The sequence below is a fragment of the Podarcis muralis genome, chromosome 2, assembly GCF_964188315.1.
Source record: "Podarcis muralis chromosome 2, rPodMur119.hap1.1, whole genome shotgun sequence".
NCBI classification, from domain to species: domain Eukaryota; kingdom Metazoa; phylum Chordata; class Lepidosauria; order Squamata; family Lacertidae; genus Podarcis; species Podarcis muralis.
Window position 1 is genome coordinate 78,221,703 of NC_135656.1, and position 24,511 is coordinate 78,246,213.

At 39.0% G+C, this 24,511-nt stretch overlaps 1 protein-coding gene across 13 annotated transcripts in view; it reads right to left on the minus strand.

Moving 5' to 3' along the window:
- IQSEC1 (IQ motif and Sec7 domain ArfGEF 1) overlaps positions 1 to 24,511 on the minus strand; it is a 311,041-nt gene that overhangs the window by 176,531 nt on the left and 109,999 nt on the right. For 7 of the 13 annotated variants that reach the window (XM_077924857.1, XM_028718960.2, XM_077924870.1 and 4 more), the window contains one exon: positions 20,096 to 20,182. The exons of the other annotated variants lie outside the window; for them this stretch is intronic. In XM_077924857.1, coding sequence (XP_077780983.1) covers positions 20,096 to 20,182 — 87 coding nt within the window. The remainder of the gene's footprint in view (positions 1 to 20,095; positions 20,183 to 24,511) is intronic. 13 annotated transcript variants of the gene reach the window in all.

Genomic DNA, 24,511 nt, shown 5'->3' on the forward strand with positions numbered 1-24,511 from the left:
AGCCAACTGTAGGTACAAGGATGCAGGTATATAGTATCATTACCACCCCACCACACTCTGCTTCACTGCTGTATTTCATAATGTGTCCTGTGATCAAAGCTATACCCCAGGAATTTTAGCTATTTCAAGTAGATCCACTTGCAATTGTTCATTCATTCCAGTAACAGAAGCCAATGAATAAAGCAAACTTGTAAAGCTTCAGCATCCTCCTCTTCACCTATCCCTATCACACTTCCAGCTAATTTTTCAGCTTTATGGCAGCTTTATAACGATGGGATAAACAAAACCCATTCAAAGAATGGACTTTCATCTTTTGGAGCCTTCTAGAACTGTGTTTCTTCATTCATGATTTAAGTGTTCTGGATAATTGAAATAATCTTGTTCAGTAACTCATAGGGCTACCTTTCAACATTTTAGGGAATTATTACACCAAGGTCCGATTTATAAGTCACATTCTTCAGTTACTGCATCCTTTGTGTTATATTTTGGCATTAACCTCCATGAACTTGTAATGTTTGAATGTTGTGTGCACAAAATGACAACTTGTTTTAGGCAGATATTAGCAGAAATGTATATAAAACCATAGTTGTACACTTTAGGGGTCATAACAGATCTAATAATGTAAAATATGTGTAATAATATCCTCCCCAAAGACGCAAAGTTTGATTCTGTAACAAATAATACTGACTGCTGCTTTATCAAAGCTCTAGCAAAAAACATCTCCTTGAAATGCTATATTGAAGAAGCTTATGAAACATGAACACGTTAATTGTGTGTGTGTGTGTGTGTGTGTGTGTGTGTGTGGCTACAACAGACTAAAAAAGGATTACAATTTTGCTAAAAGCATTAACAAGGAAGATTAACTAACTACAAAATCATTCAACTTTTGAATTGTTGCCAGAAAAAGCAAACACATAGTGCCATTATATTGCCCTGTTAAACAAAGGTTTAAAAATAGCTAGAAAGCTAGAAAACCACATGCTAAGCTTAGAATGGAAATAAAGGCAAAAGGCATTGGTCAGTATCTTTCCCTCTGTGAAGAAAACCATACAGTAAGCACTACCTAGTGAAGAGAAATTGCCTTTTATTTTAAAGCAAACAATAATTGAGAATGATTATACACATGGCACCTGAGATTTTCACAGCCATCCAGCTGATTTGATTGCCCAACTCCATTACATAGGAAGTTGGCAGGGGGCGGGGGGAAACTGCTTAATCAGTTCTGAAATTAAATAAGTCTGATTATAGTTCTGTTCGTCCTGAAATTATAAGAATTCTATATTACAGTTCAGGAACAGAATGGGTTTGGTATATTCCATATTTTTTATTATTATAAAAAACCGCTTGCACTTAAAGAGCAAGAAAAAGAACATGAGTAGCAGGACATGAAACTGTCCAACAGAGAGGGTCAAAGGCTCCCTGCAGTTGACAATCTATAGGTTTTGGAACACATTCACAATGGGGAATCTTTTCTCCTCTTATTCCTATTTCAAACAGGGGAAAATGGGACAAAGATAATTATATTTAAGTAGTGAAATTGGTTGGAAAGGCTCTTATCTTCAAACACAAGAAATGCAGCCAAAAAGGCCCAGACAGTGTTTGATTCAGGCTTTCTCTGTGAAGCCTTTAAATGCTTGATATGTGAAAGTGAAGCTTAATAATAATAATAATAATAATAATAATAATGATGATGATGATGATGATGAAGCAGGTGATAGAGGTGGAAAGAGCTCAGCTGGCAGGTAGAAAGTAGCTTTTTCCCAGCTGTAGTTACCACATCAGTGCCCACCTTCTGCCTTTCAATAAGGCACCCTAAATTGTCTGGAAGTAAATGGCTTAAATAACCACATTTTTTTATTATTTTAACAAAGCGGCTTGCTTACACAGAATATTTGCATCATGGAATTATTTAAGTCACCACCACCACACACCCCAGTTCTACACCAAAATCAGGGGAACAATTTTGTACAATTGTACAATTAATTGGAACAAAGACCATACCCCAGTAATAAGATCATTAAGTTTGCAGATGATACTACGGTGGTTGGTTTAATCAAGGCTGGAGAGGGGGAGGTGGCCCATAGGAAGGAAGTTGAGCAGTTGGGGGAGTGGTGCAGGAAAAACAACTTACTCCTTAACTTAAAGAAAACAAAAGAGATTATTGTGGACTTTAGGAAATGTAAATTGAATATTCAGCCACTTATTATTGAGGGAAAGTGTGTGGAACAGGTCTCGGTGTTTCGATTTGTGGGAATGGAGTTGAGAGATGACCTAACCTGGGGAGAAAACAGCAAAGACCTGATGAAGAGAGCACAGCAGAGGTTATATTTTCTGAGAATCCTCCGGAAAAACCATCTCTCAAAGGACCTGTTGATGACATTTTACCATTGTACTGCTGAGAGTGTATTAACTTATGATCTCTGTGTGTGCTTTGGGAGCTGCACGGTCAGGGGAAAAACAATGCTGTCCAGGGTTGTAAAGACTGCGGAGAGAATAATTGGGTGCACTCTTCCCACCTTCGATCAAATCTATGTATCCAGGTGCCATAAGAAAGCTGCAGAGATAGTGCAGGATAGTGTGCACCCCGGAAATGATCTCTTTCAGCTTCTGTCTTCTGGAAGAAGGTAAGGAAGAGGTAAAGGGACCCCTGACCATTAGGTCCAGTCGCGGACTCTGGGGTTGCGGCGCTCATCTTGCTTTATTGGTCGAGGGAGCCAGCGTACAGCTTCCGGGTCATGTGGCCAGCATGACTAAGCCGCTTCTGGCGAACCAGAGCAGCGCACGGAAACGCCGTTTACCTTCCCACCGGAGCGGTACCTATTTATCTACTTGCACTTTGACGTGCTTTCAAACTGCTAGGTTGGCAGGAGCAGGGGCTGAGCAACGGGAGCTCACTCCGTTGCAGGGATTTGAACCGCCAACCTTCTGATCAGCAAGTCCTAGGCTCTGTGGTTTAACCCACAGCGCCACCCGTGTCCATCTGGAAGAAGGTACAGGGTTATAAAGACGCAGTGTAAGGAGTCTCTATGGGAGTATATTGTATTTAAAAATGGGGTATCAGAGTTTTTAGGGGACTAACCAGATTGGGATAGCTGGGATAGCAGGCTTGTTGGTTTTTGAATGTCTTATGTAGATTTTTTCAATTTCATTGTTCTGTATGGGACAATGACAATAAAGATTATTGTATCGTATCATATCGTTTCAAAAGTAATGAAAGGAATTGGAGCAAATGACCAGCTTTCCATGAAAGGGATTGAATGCCTGTGCAGATTTTGGGCATGCTTACATGGAGCATTTGCAAAGGTTGCAGCCCCTCCAGATGCCTACTCCTCTCGGTCCTCAAGGAGGAAGTAGGAGGATGTGACAGTGTTGATGGCCTTAGAGCATGGGTAGGCAAACTAAGGCCTGGGGGCAGATCTGGCCCAACCACCTTCTAAATCCGGCCTGCGGACGGTCCTAGAATCAGCGTGTTTTTAAACGAGTAGGAGGTGTCCTTTTATTTAAAATGCATCTCTGGGTTGTTTGTAGGGCATAGGAATTCATACTTTTTTCTTTTTAAAACATAGTCCGGACCCCCCACAAGGTCTGAGAGACAGTGGAACGGCCCCCTGCTGAAAAGTTTGCTGACCCCTGCCTTAGAGCTTACTTTTCTGCTGTGGACTTCACTGGGACTATGTTTTCCATTTTACTAGTTGGAAAGTAATGCTAGTTCTGTTTTCACGGACATGGCTTGCTTGTGTGGTGACTTGGAACATCCCTAGTGTCTGCACTTCCTATTTTACTTACTCTCTTCAAATATTTTTAATAATGCACATTATATACACCAGTTTTGCTTTGTTTTTGTTGGAATATATGATGCCTGCAGGCATTATGAACTCACAGATCATAACAAGGAGGATGAAGTGCTAAAAGTGTTTACCAAGATGTCCTCTTTCTACTGGAAATATTGTTTCTTTGCACCACTATACACACACACACACACACACACACACACACACACACACACAGTCAACTGATCTAGTCTACTGGTTTTTACTTTATAAAATGGTCAAACCTAATTTTTGATATTCTGTAGCCCCGAGACAATTTTGTTTGTGTTTGAATAAGGTGAGAGGATTGGGTGGTGGTGGTGGAAGGGGAAGAAAAAGTAGCAGAGTAGCAATCTTGTCAATTTCATGGGCAGCTGGCATTGATAGGACTCAGCTGACAGCTCACTGATTAACTAAGAACAAAGAAGATTAAAATTGCTTTAATCAGACTCTTCATGCCTAGCTACCAAACAAACTTGTCAGAAACATCTGCCACATTTAGGAAAAGTCCTCAGTAACTGTGTTACCCATGCTCACAAAATCAAAAGTACATGGCACCTTATTATGAACACAGAATGCAAAGTTCATGTACAACCAGAATGGAACAATACGAAATTGCTTTACTTAATATAAAACAAGGAGCTATTACAAGAAATCTGTTGTTATGGAAGGTCATTTGCTATATCTGATCAAGGTTATGGTTTGTTTCAGGCACAAAATGATGTATTTGGTTTCCAGTTTGTATCTAAGCACCCACAACCGGGTTGTCACCTGGTGCAAAGTGCGTACCCTTGCAGCGTCCAATCAATTTAACTTGTATTATAAAAAAAAATGAGGGAGAAGGAAGATGGAGAGTGGGAGATGCTCACAGGAAGACAGACAAATATGACAAAAAACATGTTTAGTTATGTTGCAGGCTGAGGCTAAAGTTGGAACCCAGTTCTGAAAAAGATGAAAGGTCATTCTATTTGCCATTTCTGACAGGATATTGTAAGAAAGTACTTGAGAAATCATTATGGATGGATATTAGCTAGTAGGTTAGTAGTTAAAGAACCCCTGGACGGTTAAGTTCAGTCGAAATCAACTATGAGATGTTGCGTTCATGTCCGCTTTCAGGCTGAGGAAGCTGGTGTTCATCTGCAGACAGCTTTTCTGGGTCATGTGGTCAGCATGACTAAACCACTTCTGGCGCACGGAGCACTGTAACACGTGTCAGAGAGCATGGAAATGCTGTTTACCATCCTGCCACAGTGATGCCCATTTATCCAATTGTGCTGATATGCATTTCAACTACTACGTTGCCACAGTAGGTTAGTACAGAGGAGACACAGGTTCAAATCTCCACTCTGTCACAAAGCTCACTGAGTAATCTTAGTACGGTCACAACTGCTTTGAGAATAAAATGGGGAAGGGAAATTAGACCTATGTGCCACACCCTGAGCTCTTTGGATGAAGAGTGAAAGAAACAAATGGAATAAGCAATAAAATGAAACATTAACAACAAGTTCTAAATGCAAAAAAGAAAAACCAGGTCCTAAGCACTGGACAAAAGAGAAAAGCAACGAATTCCTATTCAGAAAAGTCAGGAATTAAATCAGCAGATGGAATTGAAAATGTGTAAGGAATAAAGAAGCAGGTAAGGTGAAACTAATTTTTTTCCCTTGGATCCTATGCATCCCTTCCATCAATGGAAAGACGCCTTCCATTTTCAGGACTTCTGATCTAGTTGAGATTTCCATCAGTGAAAGGAGGCAGGCAGTTTGTGTTGATTCCCTCTCCTCTTTGCAAAGGATCCCCCAAAACAACCAGTTTTCAGGGGAGCACATAGGTCCACTTACATAAGTGAAGTTTTGCAATACAGTGGTACCTCGTGTTATAGACGCTTCAGGTTAAAGACGCTTCAGGTTACAGACTCTGTTAACCCAGAACTAGTACCTCGGGTTAAGAACTTTGCTTCAGGATAAGAACAGAAATCGTGCGGTGGCGGCTCAGTGGCAGCAGGAGGCCCCATTAGCTAAAGTGGTACCTCAGGTTAAGAACAGTTTCAGGTTAAGAACAGACCTCCAGAATGAATTACGTTCTTAACCCGATGTACCACTGTATAAGTGGAAGGATAAAATGTTCTGTGAACTCTTGAGGAAGCGTTAGCAGCCTTTGCAGTGCAGGACTACAGTATGAGAAACAGGGTGAATAAGGCGAATAGTTGAGTTGCTCATAAAAATGTTTTGAGACTAGTTTGCTCAAAGCCTTGCACAGAGGTTTGTGTGAAGGGAAGAAATTATAGATTCATTTAAGTAGCAAAATGTGTTATATAAGTGGTCTTTGTCATCTTGGGAAATGGAAATAACCATTGTGAATGTGTATTTATCCTGCCATTCTGAGTACTTCTCAGAACAGGAAAGGGAGAAAATGTTGCATATGGCTTCATGTTCTTCAAACTAGCACAGAAGTGTGATTTTCAGACAAAAACTTAAAATGATGAACTAAACATGAAAATTGGCAAGAACAACCTATTTGCATTTTTGTCTCCAACTTTCATTAACTCTAATGGAAGCAATTCTTAAAGCCAACTGGAAACTTACTATGATTACCTATACCTCAGATTTTACATGGACACACTTTCAGTTTACTTTTAACATCTCCTCAGTGATTGACATATTTACCAAGGTGCACTTTTTTTCAGAGTTACTATTTTTTTCTCAAATTGTGCAAAAAACCCCACAAAAACCCCACCACACCCTAAAAACCCAAAACACCCTCAAGTGACACATATAATATAATTGAATTAATCAGTGAAGAGGCTATATTTAGCTCACAGAGAAAGAGGGTTTAGTGTGCCCAGTTCTGCCACACTGGGCGCTGAGCCTAGGTGGTGTTGCAGCTATGACATAGTGAACTGAGCAGAATGGAAGGCAAGAGGTGGAGGAGCACTAAATTTTGGCCTTGCACAGGGTGCTGCTGAAATCTGAAAGACCAAAGTCCGCCTGACAGAGAAACTGCTTTCTCCACTAATGTCTCCACCAAATCTGAATGTAGCTGTTGTGTCCCTGAATCCGGTGCCCTACTGATTTGTCAATATTGTCTGCTGCAAAGTACCTCACAAAAAAAATGTGTTGCTGTTTTCTTAACTAGTGAATAAATTCTACTGTATTATGCAGGAAATTAAAGGCCAGGATTCAAAGAGCCATTTCAGTATACCCAAGGCCTTACGCATACCCAGAAGCATTTCTGAATGCTTTTCTTTGAACAGCAGCTGCTGTGACCCACATTTTATATTACGAAGTGCTTTTGAAATTCTTCTGTTTCAAAAGCACACTGCCACACAGCATGAGAATGGCCCGCTGTCACCAAAAATCACAAAAACAACCTGTAGTACCTTCATTCTGCAGGGACACAGAACTGGTTGATTGTGTATGGGTTTTTGTTTTTGTTTAATCCAAGCCTATCTAATAAATTAAAAAACAAACCCAAAACTCTTACACGGGCTTAATTTATTTAACCTTGTCTAAAAATATGAAATGAATTTAGCTCAAGATTTGTGGTATAGGCATGAGAAGGAATAGCAAATGTGGTGCCTTCAGATGTTCCAGACTGCAACTCCCATGATCTCTGACCACTGACTATTCTGGCTAATGGGAGATGTGATCCTAAATACATGGAGAGCCCCATGTGGGCTATCACTGTTCTAATGACTCAACAAACATTTTTACTGGGTCAAAATTATTTTCCCATAGTTTCTCATACCTGTGTTGCTTACGTATAAAGTCTGGTATTATGACCTCACAGTAGCTTCTGTAAATTTAAAGTGTGCATAATCTCTGCCTGTTTGCAGATACAGCAGTGACCCAACATATGAAAGTCTGCCATTCCTTAAATTTTCCACTCATACCTCCAGGTTAAGTTTGGGTGTAAGGTCAACACTAGGCTCAATGACAATGAAAACAGTGAACATATCTAAAACAGGTCTGTAATTTTCATAAATTGTAACAGATGACGAAGCACTCACTAGACTAGAGGAACTGTCATGGCTCTGAAGAAAAAAATTATATTCTATTCTAACTATATTCAGTGTTACTGGGACTATTTTTTTTAAAGAGAACACAGCAATAACAGGTAAGACTAATGGTAGCTTTTTTGCATTTTAGAGACTTGCACACACACAACAGAAATGACAATCTCAACCAGAAATGCTGAACAGCTATGTGGATGTTTTGGAACTCGCAGCATCAGAGCTCCCTCTAGCTTCCATATGCAGATATCCTTGTGGAATGCAAGTTGCATTATTTTTTAGAATGGAAGTTGTTCTTGATTAGCCTATTTATAGCTGTTTCAAATCCAATTGCAGAAAGAGGCACATTTTGAATTACTATGACTCACATACTGTTGCATTTTTATAGTTTTGACAAGGCTGACAAGATTGAATGCTAAATGCTAAACACTGCTGTTTGTTAAAAGCAAGAATGTATTATGACTCACCATGCATTAATCATAAGTTTGGTGTGTAGGCAGCACTATCTTTTTAATTAAAAAAAACAACAGTGAATGAAACAAAATGCACAACAGCCTACATTCTGGAAATGCATAAGCCACATTATGAACCACCTACTCCAGCTGCAGAAGTAGCTTTGTGGAATCAAAGCTAAAACAAGTGGCAAACTCACTTGTGGAGCAGACCGTCCCAAGCCTACAGCAAGTCCTGAGGTTGTCAGGCAAGCACTGAGCCTGTGTACCATGCAGGCTGAAGGATAAAGGGGGGAACAGAAGAGTAGCCAGCCAGATTAGCAAATCTTAACACCAATCAGCCAGAACAAGCCCAAAGGATCTTCCTTGACATCTGTAACATGCGCCTTACAGGTGAATGTGCCTATAGATTTAAGAAACTCAGCTGTTTTACTTCTGCTACTAGTTACAGGCCTGTCATTAGTCTCTCATGTCTCTTGCTTCCTTACCTCTCAACTACTTCTTTCACATACTGCCCTTTCTCCAGGTCCAGGAGACCTTAAGAGCAAACATTTCGCAGGGCTCCACAGATTCATGCCATCCTGCATCTGAGCTGCAGTCTTTTTGCTGTAATCTTTCTGCCTATTTGAATAACAGATTCCCAATCAGGTTGCATGTTGAAGTCACTTTTGCATCCCTTAAAGATTCTGCAGCCTGTATATATATTATTATTATTAAATAGTGCTTGCAGGAAGTGATGAAAAGGGTGTATGCCCACAAAGCACGGTAACGGAAGTAGGTCACTCCAGTGCAGACATCTCCCAGCTGAGCAAATGATAAGCCATGGTGCCAAAGTTCAGGGAATAAAAGAGCCAAAACTGGAATTACAGTGGTACCTTGGGTTACATACGCTTCAGGTTACACACTCCGCTAACCCAGAAATAGTGCTTCAGGTTAAGAACTTTGCTTCAGGATAAGAACAGAAATCATGCTCCAGTGGAACGGCAGCAGCAGGAGGCCCCATTAGCTAAAGTGGTGCTTCAGGGTAAGAACAGTTTCAGGTTAAGTACGGACCTCCGGAACCAATTACGGTAAGTACTTAACCCGAGGTATCACTGTAATGCCTTTGCCAGCACAGCACCTCACAATGTAAGGAAGGCGAAAGGGGAAAAAGACAGCTGTATACTCCAAGACCAAAATTAATCTACATTTACTTGAAACAAATATGTTTGTGCAATTCATTTCATGTTTTGTTACATTTCCTCAGCAAGGACTTAGAAAATAATGCAAAATAAATATACTCAATTTAAGACTACAAGGAAAAAAATTAACCACCAACCCTCGTTATGTTGACATTTTCACTAGCATATGCTTATTTCATTTGAAAAACAGCTTTCATTATTTTGTCAAAAGTCCATCTGGGAACATGCACTTATTCTGATTATTATTATTACATTTTATGTAAAACTGTAGGTTTTGAACTGCTTTCTCTTCTATTGAATGGGAAGTAAAACATCCATTATTATAGGTCATGAAATTTTGAGCTATTGGTAAGTATCTCAAGGAAGTAAATGATTATAAAACATTTTGGCAAAAGCTAAAGTTCACATGTCCTGGGGCTGACCCACATTGCAGAGCTGTATCCCACTAGAAATATGTGGCCAGATTTCCAAGCTTTCCCAGTGGTAAAGTGCCAAATTGAGTCTTTTTGTTCAAGCCATTCTCTCCAAGTTATTATAAACTTATTTTGCAGGAGCTACACATGATTGAGATTGGCAAAAGGAACATTATTTTCATCCTCCCAACTTTCTTTTTTAAAAATGTGCATGTTGAGTACGTTTCTTGAAAGATCCATTCATGCACAGTAGAAAATACAGCCTGTGCTGCCAGATATGGAAGTTTAAACAAGTTCAGTGGACAGGATGGCTCCCCCTCTCCCCAGCAGTGCTTTTCTATTCTATTTTATAAAGTAATTCCTTTGCCTGCTTACATCTCAACATGTTAATGAGGGGATAAATCTGCCTGCTCCAGTGCTGAAGAAGAACAAGATATACAAGTATGTTTCAAAAGGAAAATGGGATATCCGGCTTCCACTGTAGTACTGAACGTCAGCTTTTCTGACACACAGAAATGTTGTTTCAAAGACCTTACGGATGCAAAGGATTTCACACACCAAGAGCGTACAAGTCCAAAGGCTGCCTTCTTAATTGGAAAGCTTAAAAAGGAACAGAACCAACCACAGCCACAGCTGGTAGCGAAGATCCAACTTGTGTTGCCCTTCACAAAAAGCAAAAAAAGAAAGAGAGGAAAAACCCTCAAACTTAATTGTAACGATGGCCAGGCTAATCAGCATCCTTTTTATTAATCTTGCAAACTGGCACCCAAAATGAATGCTTTGAACTTCGTTACATAGAATAGGCCCTTCTATTTTTGCCTTTACACGCACAAACAAAATTATAATTAGATTAAAAGATTCCAGACATCTCAGTGGGTGAGAAAAGGAGTAATTACAGTGCTATACATCACTACACTGAGGGCAGGGATAATTATTGTTTTTGTTTGTGAAAAAGAAAAGCAAGTCACAACAACATAAATTCTCACCCTCTGTGAGGTATTCCTTCCTAAATAAAGTAAAAGGCTAATAATTCCAGCAAAATCCAGACATTTACACAATGATACTGCATTATCCTTATCAGAACTTGTATTGCTGCATCCTGTCTTATTGCTCAACATCTTATATTAAAAGAATATTATACAGATGGAATCACATGAACATGGCATTTAATATTTGTAGATTGACAGGGTAGGCAAAACACTTGGTACATATATATATATATATTGTGTTTTTTTGCTCTTAAAACTGCCTCCCTTAGTATGAAAGATACTACTGGAATAATGCCAAGGAATACCAAAAAGGGAGTATAAGATAAAGGACAGCATTATATTAGATAAAAAGAAAGGAGTTAAAAATATAAAAGGTTAGCAAACGCTCAGCATAATAAAATGCAACCAGTCAGTTTGGCTGCACTGAACGATTTTTTCTCTCATGTAGATTGTACCTTACATTGACCTTCAAAGCAATTTCCACATTCGTCAAGTACCCATGTGGGCTTCCACACAACACAGAAATATAATTATTTCATCCCAACGATGTCAGGTTTGATCTTCCCATTGAAATAGTGTGGGTCCATCAGTGTCATATACACACAAAGCATATTCCCTCAGAAACACACTTAACAGATATTCAGGTAACAGTCAAAGGCACGGAAGTGCTCTTAAACACTGAGGAAATATGGTTCTCACAGATACAATTGAAATCTTATAAAATCTGATGTTTAAAAACCAAGGTAAGATAAATAGTAGCCCCAGATCCCAAAATTGAAAAATTCAGGCTCATTTCTAAATTGCAGATTGGACAGTATTGCAAAAGCCCAGAACAAGAATGTTGTGAATTGCTGGGAGGGAGGGAGGCCGAGAGAGAGAGAGAGAGAGAGAGAAAATGAGTTTTATTTAAAGGCTTACTAATTATCATTAGAACATAAACTGAAAAACGTCATAGGGACTGTATGCAACAAAACTGTACAAAAGACAGGTTTATGGTACTTTTTATTTTCGTTTTTAAAAATGTGAGATTTACATATTGGTTTACATTCTATGGCCGCTCAAAATAACATAAGAACATATAAAGAGGGTTGTGAAAACGTGTAGTAGAAAATGCTGGGTGGAAATGATTAGGCAGCCATATGCCCTTCTGAACATATCTGAATTCGCTGCAAACCAGAACCTTTAGTGTATCCATGCAAGTTAGTTTCAGTTCCATACACACCAGCCAGAGAAAGAAGAGGGAGTGGAATGTACAGATGTGGAACAGTTTAGCGACTCAGAACTTCTCTGTTATCTTGAAGATGGACTACTAGACCCAGAAGGTGGACAACAGAACTGGTGTAGAACATTATCTTCCCTGCCAAGGAGGGGGAAAAAAGAGATAGAGGGACAGAATCATAAAGGGACAATGTTAGGAGAACAAAGTATTTAAGAATAATACAGCCCTTTTGTAAACAATACAGAAAGGAAATTTCAGCCTCATTTCATCTGGATTCCTAGACAGTGTCAGTGTTAGCAACTGCACCTTTCACTGGAAACATGCTTTACTTATTTTGCCCCCACTTTAAAAGACTTTTGCTTAATAAGTTCAAAAAAGAAATTTCATTTAGGGCTTTTCCAAGTACACCTACAGGACTATGTTCCATCAAGAATTACTACTTACAAATATGGCTGTACTCTCTTAAAAAACCCCCCACACAGGTAAGAACTCTGCTTCCAAGGTCTCCTGAGTTGCCAGCATCATGAATAATGCTACAAACCAGGTCTAACACTCAAATTGCAAAAGCAATGTGGAATACCTCCATCTGTAAAGCTACACTTTTAACCTATGGTGGGAGGAAGCTGAAGGAAGTACCTTCATCATCAGTATGACCAACAGTGGCCATCTCCTTTAATTAAATAGCTAGCTAAAGAAGAATAAGGGAAGGAATAGGAAAGAGAAAGGAAAATACAAAAATCTAAAGCCAAATACTATCACTCATTGTATTTGCCAGGTATTGCTATATAATACCAAATGTGTTGAAAATGGGTAGATTTACATTTTCCTCCCTCTCTGGATCATAGACATAAAAATTTGCTTTAAAACATGGCTACTTCAGTAGAGGGTGCCATTCAATATTGGATAATCATGTGCCACTATTAAAAAGCCCTTATCCTGAATATCAATTCACAATAGTTTTCTATTTTATTATAATACACAGCAAATCATTAAGTGGGCCTTTGACTGTTTTCTTTGAAAAGCAGCTTGCCCGTCCTTCAACTGCTTTTTCTGATAATTGAGTTCTAAAGTGGTTTGCTGCACAGCTTTGGCAATGGGATGTTTGCTGTTTGAGAAACAAGTGAAAAGTCTAACTGGGTACCTCAGAGCCATCCAGGCAGCTTCCTAATTTGGCTTAGTGCAAATGAACAAAAACACAAGTTTCTGGAGAGGAAACTGTGGCTGCTTTGGTCTTTCTTTGTTTTTGGTTGCTGCGTTAGGTTAAGCTATAGTTTAGCTCTCTCTAGACAAACTACAAACTGTAACCAAAGTTTGTCCTATAGATTACAACTTGTGTCTTGTCTGGAGAGAGCTAAACAATGAGTCTGGGTTTGGATGACAAACTAGTCAAACCATGGTTCAGTGTAGCACATCAGCGAAATGCTTGTGAATGAACAAAGGCCACTACGATCCCCTCTCTGGGATCCTGCACATTATTCCATCACACTAAACCAATGTATCCCTGCTTACCCATTCACTGCAAATTCTAGTCAGATTATAGACTTATAAAAATGGTTAATGTGTATGTATAATAGAATAAAATAATTATAATCCTTACATTTTTTGCTCTAACATATAGGGGGAAACATAGGATTTAGTCTATCTTCTCCAAGTCAAAGTCTAAACAACCCAAATGTCAACCCAATTCCATCAGAAGTTGTTCATATTCATGATCCTTTCAAAGTTTCATTCTTACCATTGTATCTTCCATCCTGCAAATATATCGTAGAAGAACAGCTGACTGTCCATGGGAATGCATATTATTGTGAGAAAGCAGGAATGAGAATAAAAATATGCAGGGTAGGGTGAGTAGGAAAAGGATAATCATGCCCATGCAGCTTTGAGAATAGATTTTGAAAAAATGCATTGAACAAGCTTAGATCATTGCCCATCATATATAGGTTCTTCGGTCCTACAGATAACCCATCAATAGCACTTGTTCCCTCCTAGTAATTTCAGATCCCTTGGTTATAATCAGGTCGTGCACAAATCCGATTGAGTGCAGAACTAAATATGGTCACAGGTATTTTTTCCCAGTCGTCCCAGTAATCCACCACAGTAATGCAGGACTCTGCCTACTAATATTTAAAAGGTGAATATAAATGCTGAACAACATTGCTTGCCATGAGGATAAGCAATATGGTTGACCAAAAAACTTTTTTTTTTTGCTGCTGCTGCTGCTTTGAAAACAAACCTTTGCTAAAATGCTACTCACCATGATTTGTGAAAACAAAACAAAAAATTGCAATTAATTTCAAAATAAGGAAAAAAAGTGTCAGAATAATGATTTTACCTCATAGAGGTGTTGAACAAACATTATGCAGGTAGGTACTGCAAGAAAATGAAGGTATTTCTTTGGTATTATAACATCCTTTGCAATATCTTTTTGCTTTCACAGGCATCACTGGGGGGAAAAGAAGAGAGAAAGTCTCCAGTTTCAAGATGCTCAGGTAACGTGTTGAGAAATGGACATGAGAATTCGGAAGGATCAGTAATGTAAACAAGGAATGCTTGGCATGATTAGGATGGAAGCTGTCAAATCATTCCATGCGCATCAAAACTGAAATAAATCCACATATACTAAATATGATATCATGTCAAACAAAACAAGGATTTGGGGAAGTTTATTTATTTATAAGATGTCTAATGGCATAAAAGTGAATGTCTTCTATTTGTATGTTTTGATTATATGCAACCTTCCTTCCTTTGTGTACTCCATTCTCCAAAGCCTTTACATAGGGCAGCTGCCTCCCTGAACAGTGTGGGTTGTGTCCTAGGAAGTTACAGTGAGAAGTGGGGAATTGCCTCAGTTCAGGCATTCTTCCACAACACAAACTGCTCTATTTAGGAAGGCCTTTGACTGTCTGGAGATGTTTCTCAAGGGGAGATGAAAGGTTGTTTGCATGAGCAGCCTTCTGCTGGCACAGTCTTTGGAACTCATCCCAAACATATGGTGGAAGAAGAAACATAACACTTAGAATGAGGAGATAAACAACAAGGATGGGTTGTTGATACATGGCACATTATTATATTGAGATAATTGCACTGATTTATTTTATTTATTTCATAAAATTTATACACCACTTGATTGTAAACAACAACAACCCTCAATGCAGTTTACAAAAACAAGACATTGATTTTGCAACTAAAGTTATTTGTTTTATCTATATTCTGTCTTCTTTTCATCACGGGTATTAACATTAGTGCACATGGGGCTTCCTGGTAGCCTTCCATTCAAGCACAGACCAGGCTCACACTTGCTTAGCTTCAGCAATGTGACCACATCACGCGGCCCTAGACCTGGGAAGTCAACATGGTGCCCTACAGATGTTTCTGGATCCCAAATTCCATCACTTACTTATTTTACACACACACGCGTTAAAACATATGATGCATAATAAAAATGCACACATCATTCTTGACTATTGCCCGTGCTGGATAGTAAGATCTGGAGGGCATTATGTTGGCTACTTGCCTTTGACCAGGCCCTTCTCTCCCCAGTATAGTTTGACCAATGTAGAAGTAAGTAAGAAAAGTATTTGGGTTTTCTTTTATGTTACAAACATACATTCATTCCTTATTAATTATTTAAAAATGATGCATAATCTGCCTGTTAGTGGGAAAGTGAAGCAGTGACTGAAATGTCCATCAATTAGCTATATGCAGCATCAGTATATTCAAGAAGGGGAGGCACAGTTTTAGTGGCTTTCTATGTGTGTAGGAATAACAGAACGCCTTACATTTATTTGTACCTATTAGGGACTACAAAAATAGAACAAAAGCCATGAGTTGATGCTTTGTATTAGATTTCAAGATTTATTTGGAAAATAACCCAAAGGCACCAATCTAAAAATAAACTATAAATGACGGCATGTGACTACTAATTTCAAGACTAGGGATGGCTTTTGGTAAGTTGCCAAACAGACACTTAACTGGAAAAGAGGTGTGTGCTATAGTGTCACACAATATGTCTTGAGATATTGCTGCTGGTACTGAAGAGTTGCAGATGACAGGGGTGTGTGTGTCACCGCAGTGTGTGTGTCAATGCAGTTTTCCAGGCCTCTCTATCTGACCCTTGGAACTCTCCACAGGACACACCCCTCAATGACCCTACTCCACACCCTCCTGTTATTCCCCCCTGGCTGGTATGAGTTCTTGAAATGGAATAATGCCTCCTGCTTGCCTGCATAGAGAGATGCACATGCAGAAGCTTATGACTTGTGTGGTGGGACTGTACAAAATGAGAGGCGCATTACCTGCTGCCCCATCCACTTGCAAGTGGCCCAGAAGTCTGTCCACTCCTATATTATGAGAAGCTATCAAATCTAAAAGCATGTTATGTTAACTATTTGAAGAAAGAAAGACATAAAGTCAAGCTTGAGGACTGTACAAATTATGATGGAGAATAAAGGACTGAATTTCCAATACAGAAACTACCATTTTGGCTGCGTAGTCATAGAGGTTTAGGAAGAAAGGATTTTATACTTTGAAAGAGTACTTTGGGATGTTCCTTAAAAAAATTAAAGGAGTACTTTTAAGGATCAAAATGAGCACCAATTGAGCATGGATGAACTCAATATAACTCAATCCAATATAATTTATAGGAGAATGGAATGGAATATTTAAAAAGTGACTGCATGTTTTTCAGGATTTGTTGTAGTGAAAACAATGCTGGCATTGTTCACATACCCTAAAGATCTTTGCTTAAACTACCTATAGACAAAAGGCTTTTTGTCACCATTATTTGTTACATATTTATTATATGTGTTAATAAGTTCATTAACAAATTAGTTAATTTCATTATGAAATTAACTTTTAAAGGACCGTGGAACTCCAATGCTGCAATCTTAAAGTGATTCTGAACTGTATTGTATGCACTGAAGCCCAGCTCAGCAAAGCACTGCAAAAGGTCATTTAAGGGTGTTTTTAAATTGTTCCAGCTAAACAAGTTTCCTCAGCTACTGCAATACCACTATTTGGCTACAGCAGTCCTGCATCTTGTGACCTGTTAAGGTGAAAGCAGACAACCAGTGTTTACAACCTTTCCCCCCTCTTTTTTTGAGCTCCTAGTAGTAGTAGACTGCCTTATAGAACTGGAAGGATGCCATCGACTTGGTAGGTCACAAGACCTGCACACGCATTCTATAGCAAAGATTAAGATATACTTGAAAACAAATGGGGAAAACCTATTTCATGTGTCATTGGCTTGGGCAAGCTGGATTAACAATACTGGGAGCACATACAAGTGGATAGCACATTCACTGATTCCAAAATGCTTATATTTATGATGGAAGAAAACCAAACATAAGGCAAAACAAAGGAATAATGCTTAAATGATGGAAAAGAAATATGCAATACATGAACTATGTGGGAAACACACAATTATGAAAGCAACAAACTTATGCATATCCATTTACAGACTTAGGTTTCACTGCTGGTTATCTTTTTTTACTAGCACAAGGTGAGCACAACCCTTTTTCAGCCCCATATTTACAATATTTTACACAAATGTTATCCATGAGCTGGCAAATGATAAATAATTTAACTCACTTTTACTGATGAAATAATGAAAAATTATGTGTCCATTTTTAACAGCCCTAAATATGTATTTTATCTTGTACTGTGTAAATATCCCATATAAAGTCAGTCATGAGGAACTGCAAAATCTATGTAGGATACAAGCATCTCCAAACACTTATCCAGATGCCTGTGTGATGAAAGCCACCAACTGATATGGATTTTATATGTAATGGATTTAGAAAGGAAAATAAAAGGACGTTAATTTACTGCTCAACCAAAGGCTGGTGGGCTCTAGCTTTTGTGTGCCTACATCAGGAATAGGAGAACATTTAGGGGTTCGAAATGATCAGTATATATGGGGCTTCTCCAGAGGGAGGGAGGGATTTGGAGCGCATAGCTTTAAGTGGAAACCTGCCTGCCCTCAAACAAACCTTGCACACCTACTTAAAGACTGAAGCAGCCAGAGGACCAAACACACTGCTGACTGTTCTAATCTAGTCTAATCCAGAGCGGAGTCAAAAATTCCCCACCCTACTTTGCAGGTTCAAACTGTGGGAGGCATTTTGGTGGGCTTCATGGTGCAGAGCAAAGCATGAATTGTTTCAGAAAAGGGTAAAGAAAACACCTTTTCTCCTGCTCTTTTTTAATTTAAAGAGAACCAACATGCTGTAGCAGCAAAGGGTCTTTCCTCCCCCTATCCCCCCCCATTTATTTGCATTGTAGGCTCGTAGAGTTGGAAGAAACCCTGAGGACCATCTAGTCCAACAACCTGCTCTGCAGGAATCTCAGCTAAAGCTTCTGTGACAGATGGCCATCCTACCTCTGCTTTAAAACCTCCAATGAAGGAGAGGCCACCACCTTCCGTGTGAGTCCGTTCCACTGTCAAGCAGCTCTTACCGTCAGAAAGTTCTTCCTGATGTTTAGTCGGAATCTCCTTGCTTGTAACTTGAAGCCATTGGTTTGGGTGAACAGGGAAATGCAGAGCTCTTTATGCTGCCTTGTTCTTCCCACCAAAATGTCAGTTGGGTGCACACTAGTGTGATCATTTGGCACAATGTACGGTAGTTACCCACTTTCCTCTGGATTCCATTCTGTGTATCAATTGACAAAGCAAGCCCTAATAGCTAGGGCTCATACAGCTCTGCATTGCAAAGCACTGTTATGGGAAACCGCTTGCAGCCCAGCCATTAGGACCTGCTTTGCAAAGGAGAACTTGGTGCTCCAGCCTTTGGGACAGAACAACCTGCAGCCTATGGACTGCATGTGGCCTGTTGCCTCAGTCCATGGCCTCCAGCATCTCTCATACCTTGTCTCTGATCAAGCACCATTGTTGCCACAAGGCACACAGGTCTTATACATGTGTTATCTGAGATCCAACAACAGAACATTATGGCTAGAACACTGTAGGAGCCACAATCTATAGTTTGGCATCCAAACTCTATGGGGAAGTGCCATAGCTCACTGAGAGAGCATCTGCTTTCCAGGTTCAATCCGTTGCTTCCTGTGTGAAATACTGCATGAAATCCCAGAGAGCCACTGCCAGCTGGTGTAGATAGAACTGAACTAAATGGATGGGCTGACTCTGTATAAGGCAACTTCCTATGTTCTAATATGCCTGGTAGCACCTCTTCTCCTATTGCTGCAATGATAGCAGCACTAGGCCAAAGACAAGGTAAGGGAGATTCCACAGTTGCATCAGAGGCTACACTGATTGAGGCTAAATGGGGTGGGCTGAGGAAGAGAAGTGGTCTGTGCAGGGGAGCATCCCCCCCCCAAGAATGTGGTCCCAAGTGAAACTATATTCCTGCTTTAGAGACTACAGTTCACAGAACGGTGTTAATGAGTGAGCTTTGACTCACACTTCTTTCGCAAGTCGCTTTGAATCTTCTTTCCTGGAAAAAAGTGATTACCGATAATAATTTGGAATCGGCCCTTTGTCTCAGGAAGTAAGACCTCAGGACTTCATAGATGTGTATGTTCTGAGTTGAGCATGAGCACTGGAAAGAGCTTCTCAAATAGGTGGCACACCCTCCTTGCAGGCTCATGAGCAAAATCACAGCAAACACAGACCTGCTTATGGGCACTGTTTTGCCTGAGGTATAATTATCTTGGGCAGGCCAAGGAGGAGTGGAAGGGAGCAGCAGAGCATGGTCTCAAGGTCTTGAGGGCTTTCTATGTGTTTGCTTGAAAGCGCCCTCATTGATGTATGCGGACGCTAATTGTTTAAATGTCATGGCATTTGTTTATTTAGTGAACATATAAACTGGGGGGAACTGGAAACGCTATACTGATTTTCTGTGGAAATTCTACATAGACCTGTACTACAAAGGAGTGTGTGCTTAAATGTTTTAAAATGTGATTTTTAAAGTTTTTTTTTATCATATAGAGGTACCAAAAATAAATATAATAAATGGTCAGGCCTGTCTATGAAAGGAAAAAGTGGGTGGACCATAACTACTCTTACCTGTACTCTGAGTGTGTGGCAGGGACAGTGAGCTGGGTATGGTACAATGGAGCTGGACAGCAAAACTGGTGCAGAGTATTTATAGACCTACGACACAAGGAAAAACAAAGTCAACACACTGAGTGTCTATTAAGGGGCTTTCTAATGGAAAGGTAGGTGCTAATGGTTATATCTGAAATGTTTCAATAAGGTTTTTTTCCACTTTCTAAAAAAATAAAATAAATACATTAAAACTCCAATTACTGGAAAATAAAGGGGAATAATCCCCCTACAAATGTATGCATACATCAGAAATGAGTATGATGGGTGATTGCAATGAAGAGTTAAAATGTTGTTGGGTTGGGAAGGACCCCCTAAATGTATAACAAGTTTTTTAAATGGATGTCTTTGCTATATTCTGTACAGTAATAGCAAAGATATAAGTTAAGGGTTGGTTAGGATTTCTGCAGAAATATGAAGCAATATATGTGGATCACTCTGCACCAGTCTAGCTGTTATTTTAAACTACTCCAAATTCTGTTGTGCTTTCAGGCACTAGGAAAATAATCAGATACTCAAATAAATATAATATTTTAATAAGCTTGTGGTATAATTTCTTAAGATAATGAACTATTTATGTAATGATGCAAAATCCTATTTTTCTTTTAATTCCATGGAACCAAGCACCAATGTATGTTCAGTAAGCCCTTTTTAGCATGAAAAAATAAATAAATTTTACATCTTAAGAATTATTTCTCAATATGCACCTGCAATTAAACCAGTCAAACAAAATATTGGAAAAATAATGCCAATGCATAAGATGACACAAAACGATACAACAAATAAAACAATATGTGAGATACATAGTAGCATGGTTCATGGCTGACATGTGTTATGAACATTTCAAGTTTGGTTTAGTACAGAAAACATTGTGTGATGAAACCGCAAAATCAAATTTCCTGAATAAAGCAATCTGGATAAGATGGTGAAGGTGAAAACTAATACCAATGATCTGATATTACTGGTATTCACTAGCTGCAATCCATTCTGCAAAATAAAACTTGAGACTATTCATGAAAAGATTATAATAATGTGTATTAAAAGTACTCCACTTGGCTCTCTTTGCTTCTTCTGCTCATGGCAGTTTCCCGGGAGCTTCAATAAGCACAGTGTATTTTTAGTTTCAGGTGATTAAAGTCAGAGTCCTATGAGGTCATCCTCTTAAAAGATCAAAAAGACGAGTTAAGCAGAAATATGTCATGCTGTCTGTCTCCAGAAAGAGGAGGGAGTCAAGCACTAATCTTTTAAAAATGAAGGTCAGGTTGCTCTGACTCTTGCTGCTAAGACTTAGATCAGAAGCATCATTAGCAAGTGAGAATAGTCTACTTACTATATTCTACTATAAAGTTGAAAACAGATGGTCACACTTTCCTCTTGGGTTGTAATGTGTGATGACTTACAGTCAGGTTTTTCCTACTACAGTGAGTTCAAATGTAATACCAAACCATAGTTTGTCCACCTGTGGGCTTCGGCTCTGCCCTATCCACATCCCCTTATGCATTCTGCTTCCCTATCTGACTTGCAGGTTTGGACAAGGCGTACAGTTTGCCACTGCAGATGAATTGGCAAACTATGGTTTGTGTTTGTCCCTCCAACGAAAAATGAAAATCCACTTAAAACTATGGTTTCTAACTGTGATTTGGGGGAGAAGCCATAGTTGGCTGATTCAGATATAATGGCAGGCCAAATAGTTTGTCAAAATCGAGAAGACTAGAAGGAAACTGGAACAATGCACAAGGGAAAAAGGGACAGGGCAGCAACTTAGCCCAAGGATGGCCAAACCATGGTTTGGCATTACAGTTGAAATGGTCTAAAGTGTATGTTTTACTGAGATTGTTTAGGAATGTTGTATTATTTCATTGTTGATCCCGACATGATCCACATGTAAAGTTTATTTTGCTCATTTTGCTTTTTATAAACTTGTCTTAACATTTATTTTTATTGACAATGTTACTATGTATTTTATATTCTTTGTAAACTGCTTAGAGCTTTTATTTATAGTTAAACGGTATACAAATTTTGTTAAATAAGCAATATTATCTATGATAGCAAGGAGAAATATATCTGATTAAACATGAATCATATTGTTTATCCAAAATGTTCAAAGCTAAGAAGACTGATTGTTATACTTAACCAAAAACAGTGGGAGGTGTTTGAAAATCTTGAAACATATTTTGGGCAGCAATAAAACCCAAAAGAGTTCGATGGGCTGTTTTGCAAATAATTTAAATTTTTAAAAGTCTTCCTACTGAAGATATGCTGCAAAGTTTTGTTTTGTTTTCCATTTCAGTCTTAATTTCTTTCAAGCATTCTTTAATTCCCAAGTTGTTGTTTTTTTCTTGAACAGCCATTAAATGCCTCTAATTTCTAAGTACCATAAACAGTAATAAATCAGTCCTTGCTCAAAAAGCTGAATACAGTATTTTGGGATCTGGGGCTTTGGCTATCGCCCGAAGAACTGTATGATTAGAACATGACTTACCAGTGCTTAATGTCATCATTAGTACCTTTTTATTATAAGCAGAATTTCATATTAGAAATAAGTCTGCAATTAAAAAAATCTAAAGCCATATTTCCCCATACAATCACTTTGCACAATGGTCGCACAGTTTCTATCTGTAGACTGTATTTCCTACTGTAAACAAACCATGTATTCCTCTTGTCTAACAGACAAAATTCTGAAAGCTAGTATTTGTTTAATAAAACATTAGCAAATGAATAGCATCTTCTGCAACCATGTTCATCAGTTGTCAAATCCTTTCTGGCTGCATCTCTGTCCCAATACAAATGCACCATCTGGCTAATCGGCATAGAAATAAAAAATGCAGGCTTAAATTGGGGGTGGGGCAATCTGAATTGAGACAGCAGCAAGCGATGGAAGATAGATTCCCTCTCCTGTTTCCACAAAGAAAACTATCAGCTCCACACACCAACCTCCAATTTAACTTGCAGTTTGGAACTCAGAGCCATGTTCCAAAAAGGAAGCCACATTCAGCTCCTTTGTCTCTCATCTCCCTCTCTTTCTCAAGTAAGAAAAGAAACTAACATAAATTGTATTATTTTTAAGTTCAGATACTTTTGCTACTAAATACATTTTTGTGTAAGAAGGCTTTCCCCTGCAGTGTGATCTAGTGATGCATGCAGTAATTGTAGCAAAATTCTTTTAAAAGAAATTATTTATTGCATTTCCCCTCATTTTATCTTATTGTACACCTCTTTGAGAGCTTTGGTGGGTGGGAGGGTCAGGTGAAGAACAAGGAAGAGGTAGAGAACGAAGAATGAGAGTGACTGATTGGGTGGCTGTTAACATAAAAGGAAAAGCCGTTGGAAGTGCATCTCCGATTTTCAGGGATGGGAATATGATGCGCAGTCAGAAGCCATTTGGGAAAGGAAAGGATCAGCCGGTCAACCACTCCCATGATTTACTGGCAAATCACGTAAGTAAAAATGAAACATGAATGAATGCCACTGTACTTGTTGCTTTAAAAAGAGGGGTGGTTGTGGTAATCTATATTTTTGTAAATTGGGTTTCTGGAGTAGGGTGTGTCATGAGACCTACTTTACATAGGGTAACCGTCTCTTTGAAAGTGCCATCTATTTAAATGGCTGTGCAGTACAACCATAAGCCGGTTCCTGTGTTGCTGGGGATTGAGTCTCAGGGTCTTTCCGACATTACAATTCTATTATTCTATGAAGGGAGAGAAGGGCCTGTGAAATTGTCCTTCAACAGTTAACACCTGGACAGCAAAACCGAAAAGGCACAAATGCACATTTAAAGTGTATTTCTGTTCTCTTTTCTGGTGGTGCATTCACTCCCTCTTTTGGCAATGTGTAAGTTGCCATGCTATTCCGGAATTCAATATAGCCTGGTCCCCAATTCTAAGGGTGTAGAGAAAGAGGAGACTGCAGTTGTCCAATGGAAGGACAACCCATTCATAGGTACATGGGGGAACCTTGGTTATAACAAGAAAGATGATTGATTGATTGATTGATTGATTGATTGATTTACAGGAAGATGCTGAAAAGAAAGTGAAAAGAGAAAACTAGGTGTGGATTGTTTGGGAGAAGGACAGCAGACACATGTTATCTAAAGGGAATGCCAATTTTTAACTTCCGAAGAGAGAGGTGGTAATGCTTCAATGTACATACAGGCCATCACTTGGAAAGCTCTGGAAAAGATTGATGCTATAATTGCTCATTGGTAATGAGAAAGGTGTTATTGATTATCATCTGTCATGGATTCACAGATCTTGAATCACTAGTCACTTCTGGCTATGGCTCAACTGCAGAACAGTTATATAGTACACATACGTGTATTACAAGCATTTTATTTGCCTTGCAATTTGTGGTTTGCCTCATCACATTTGTCATCCATAG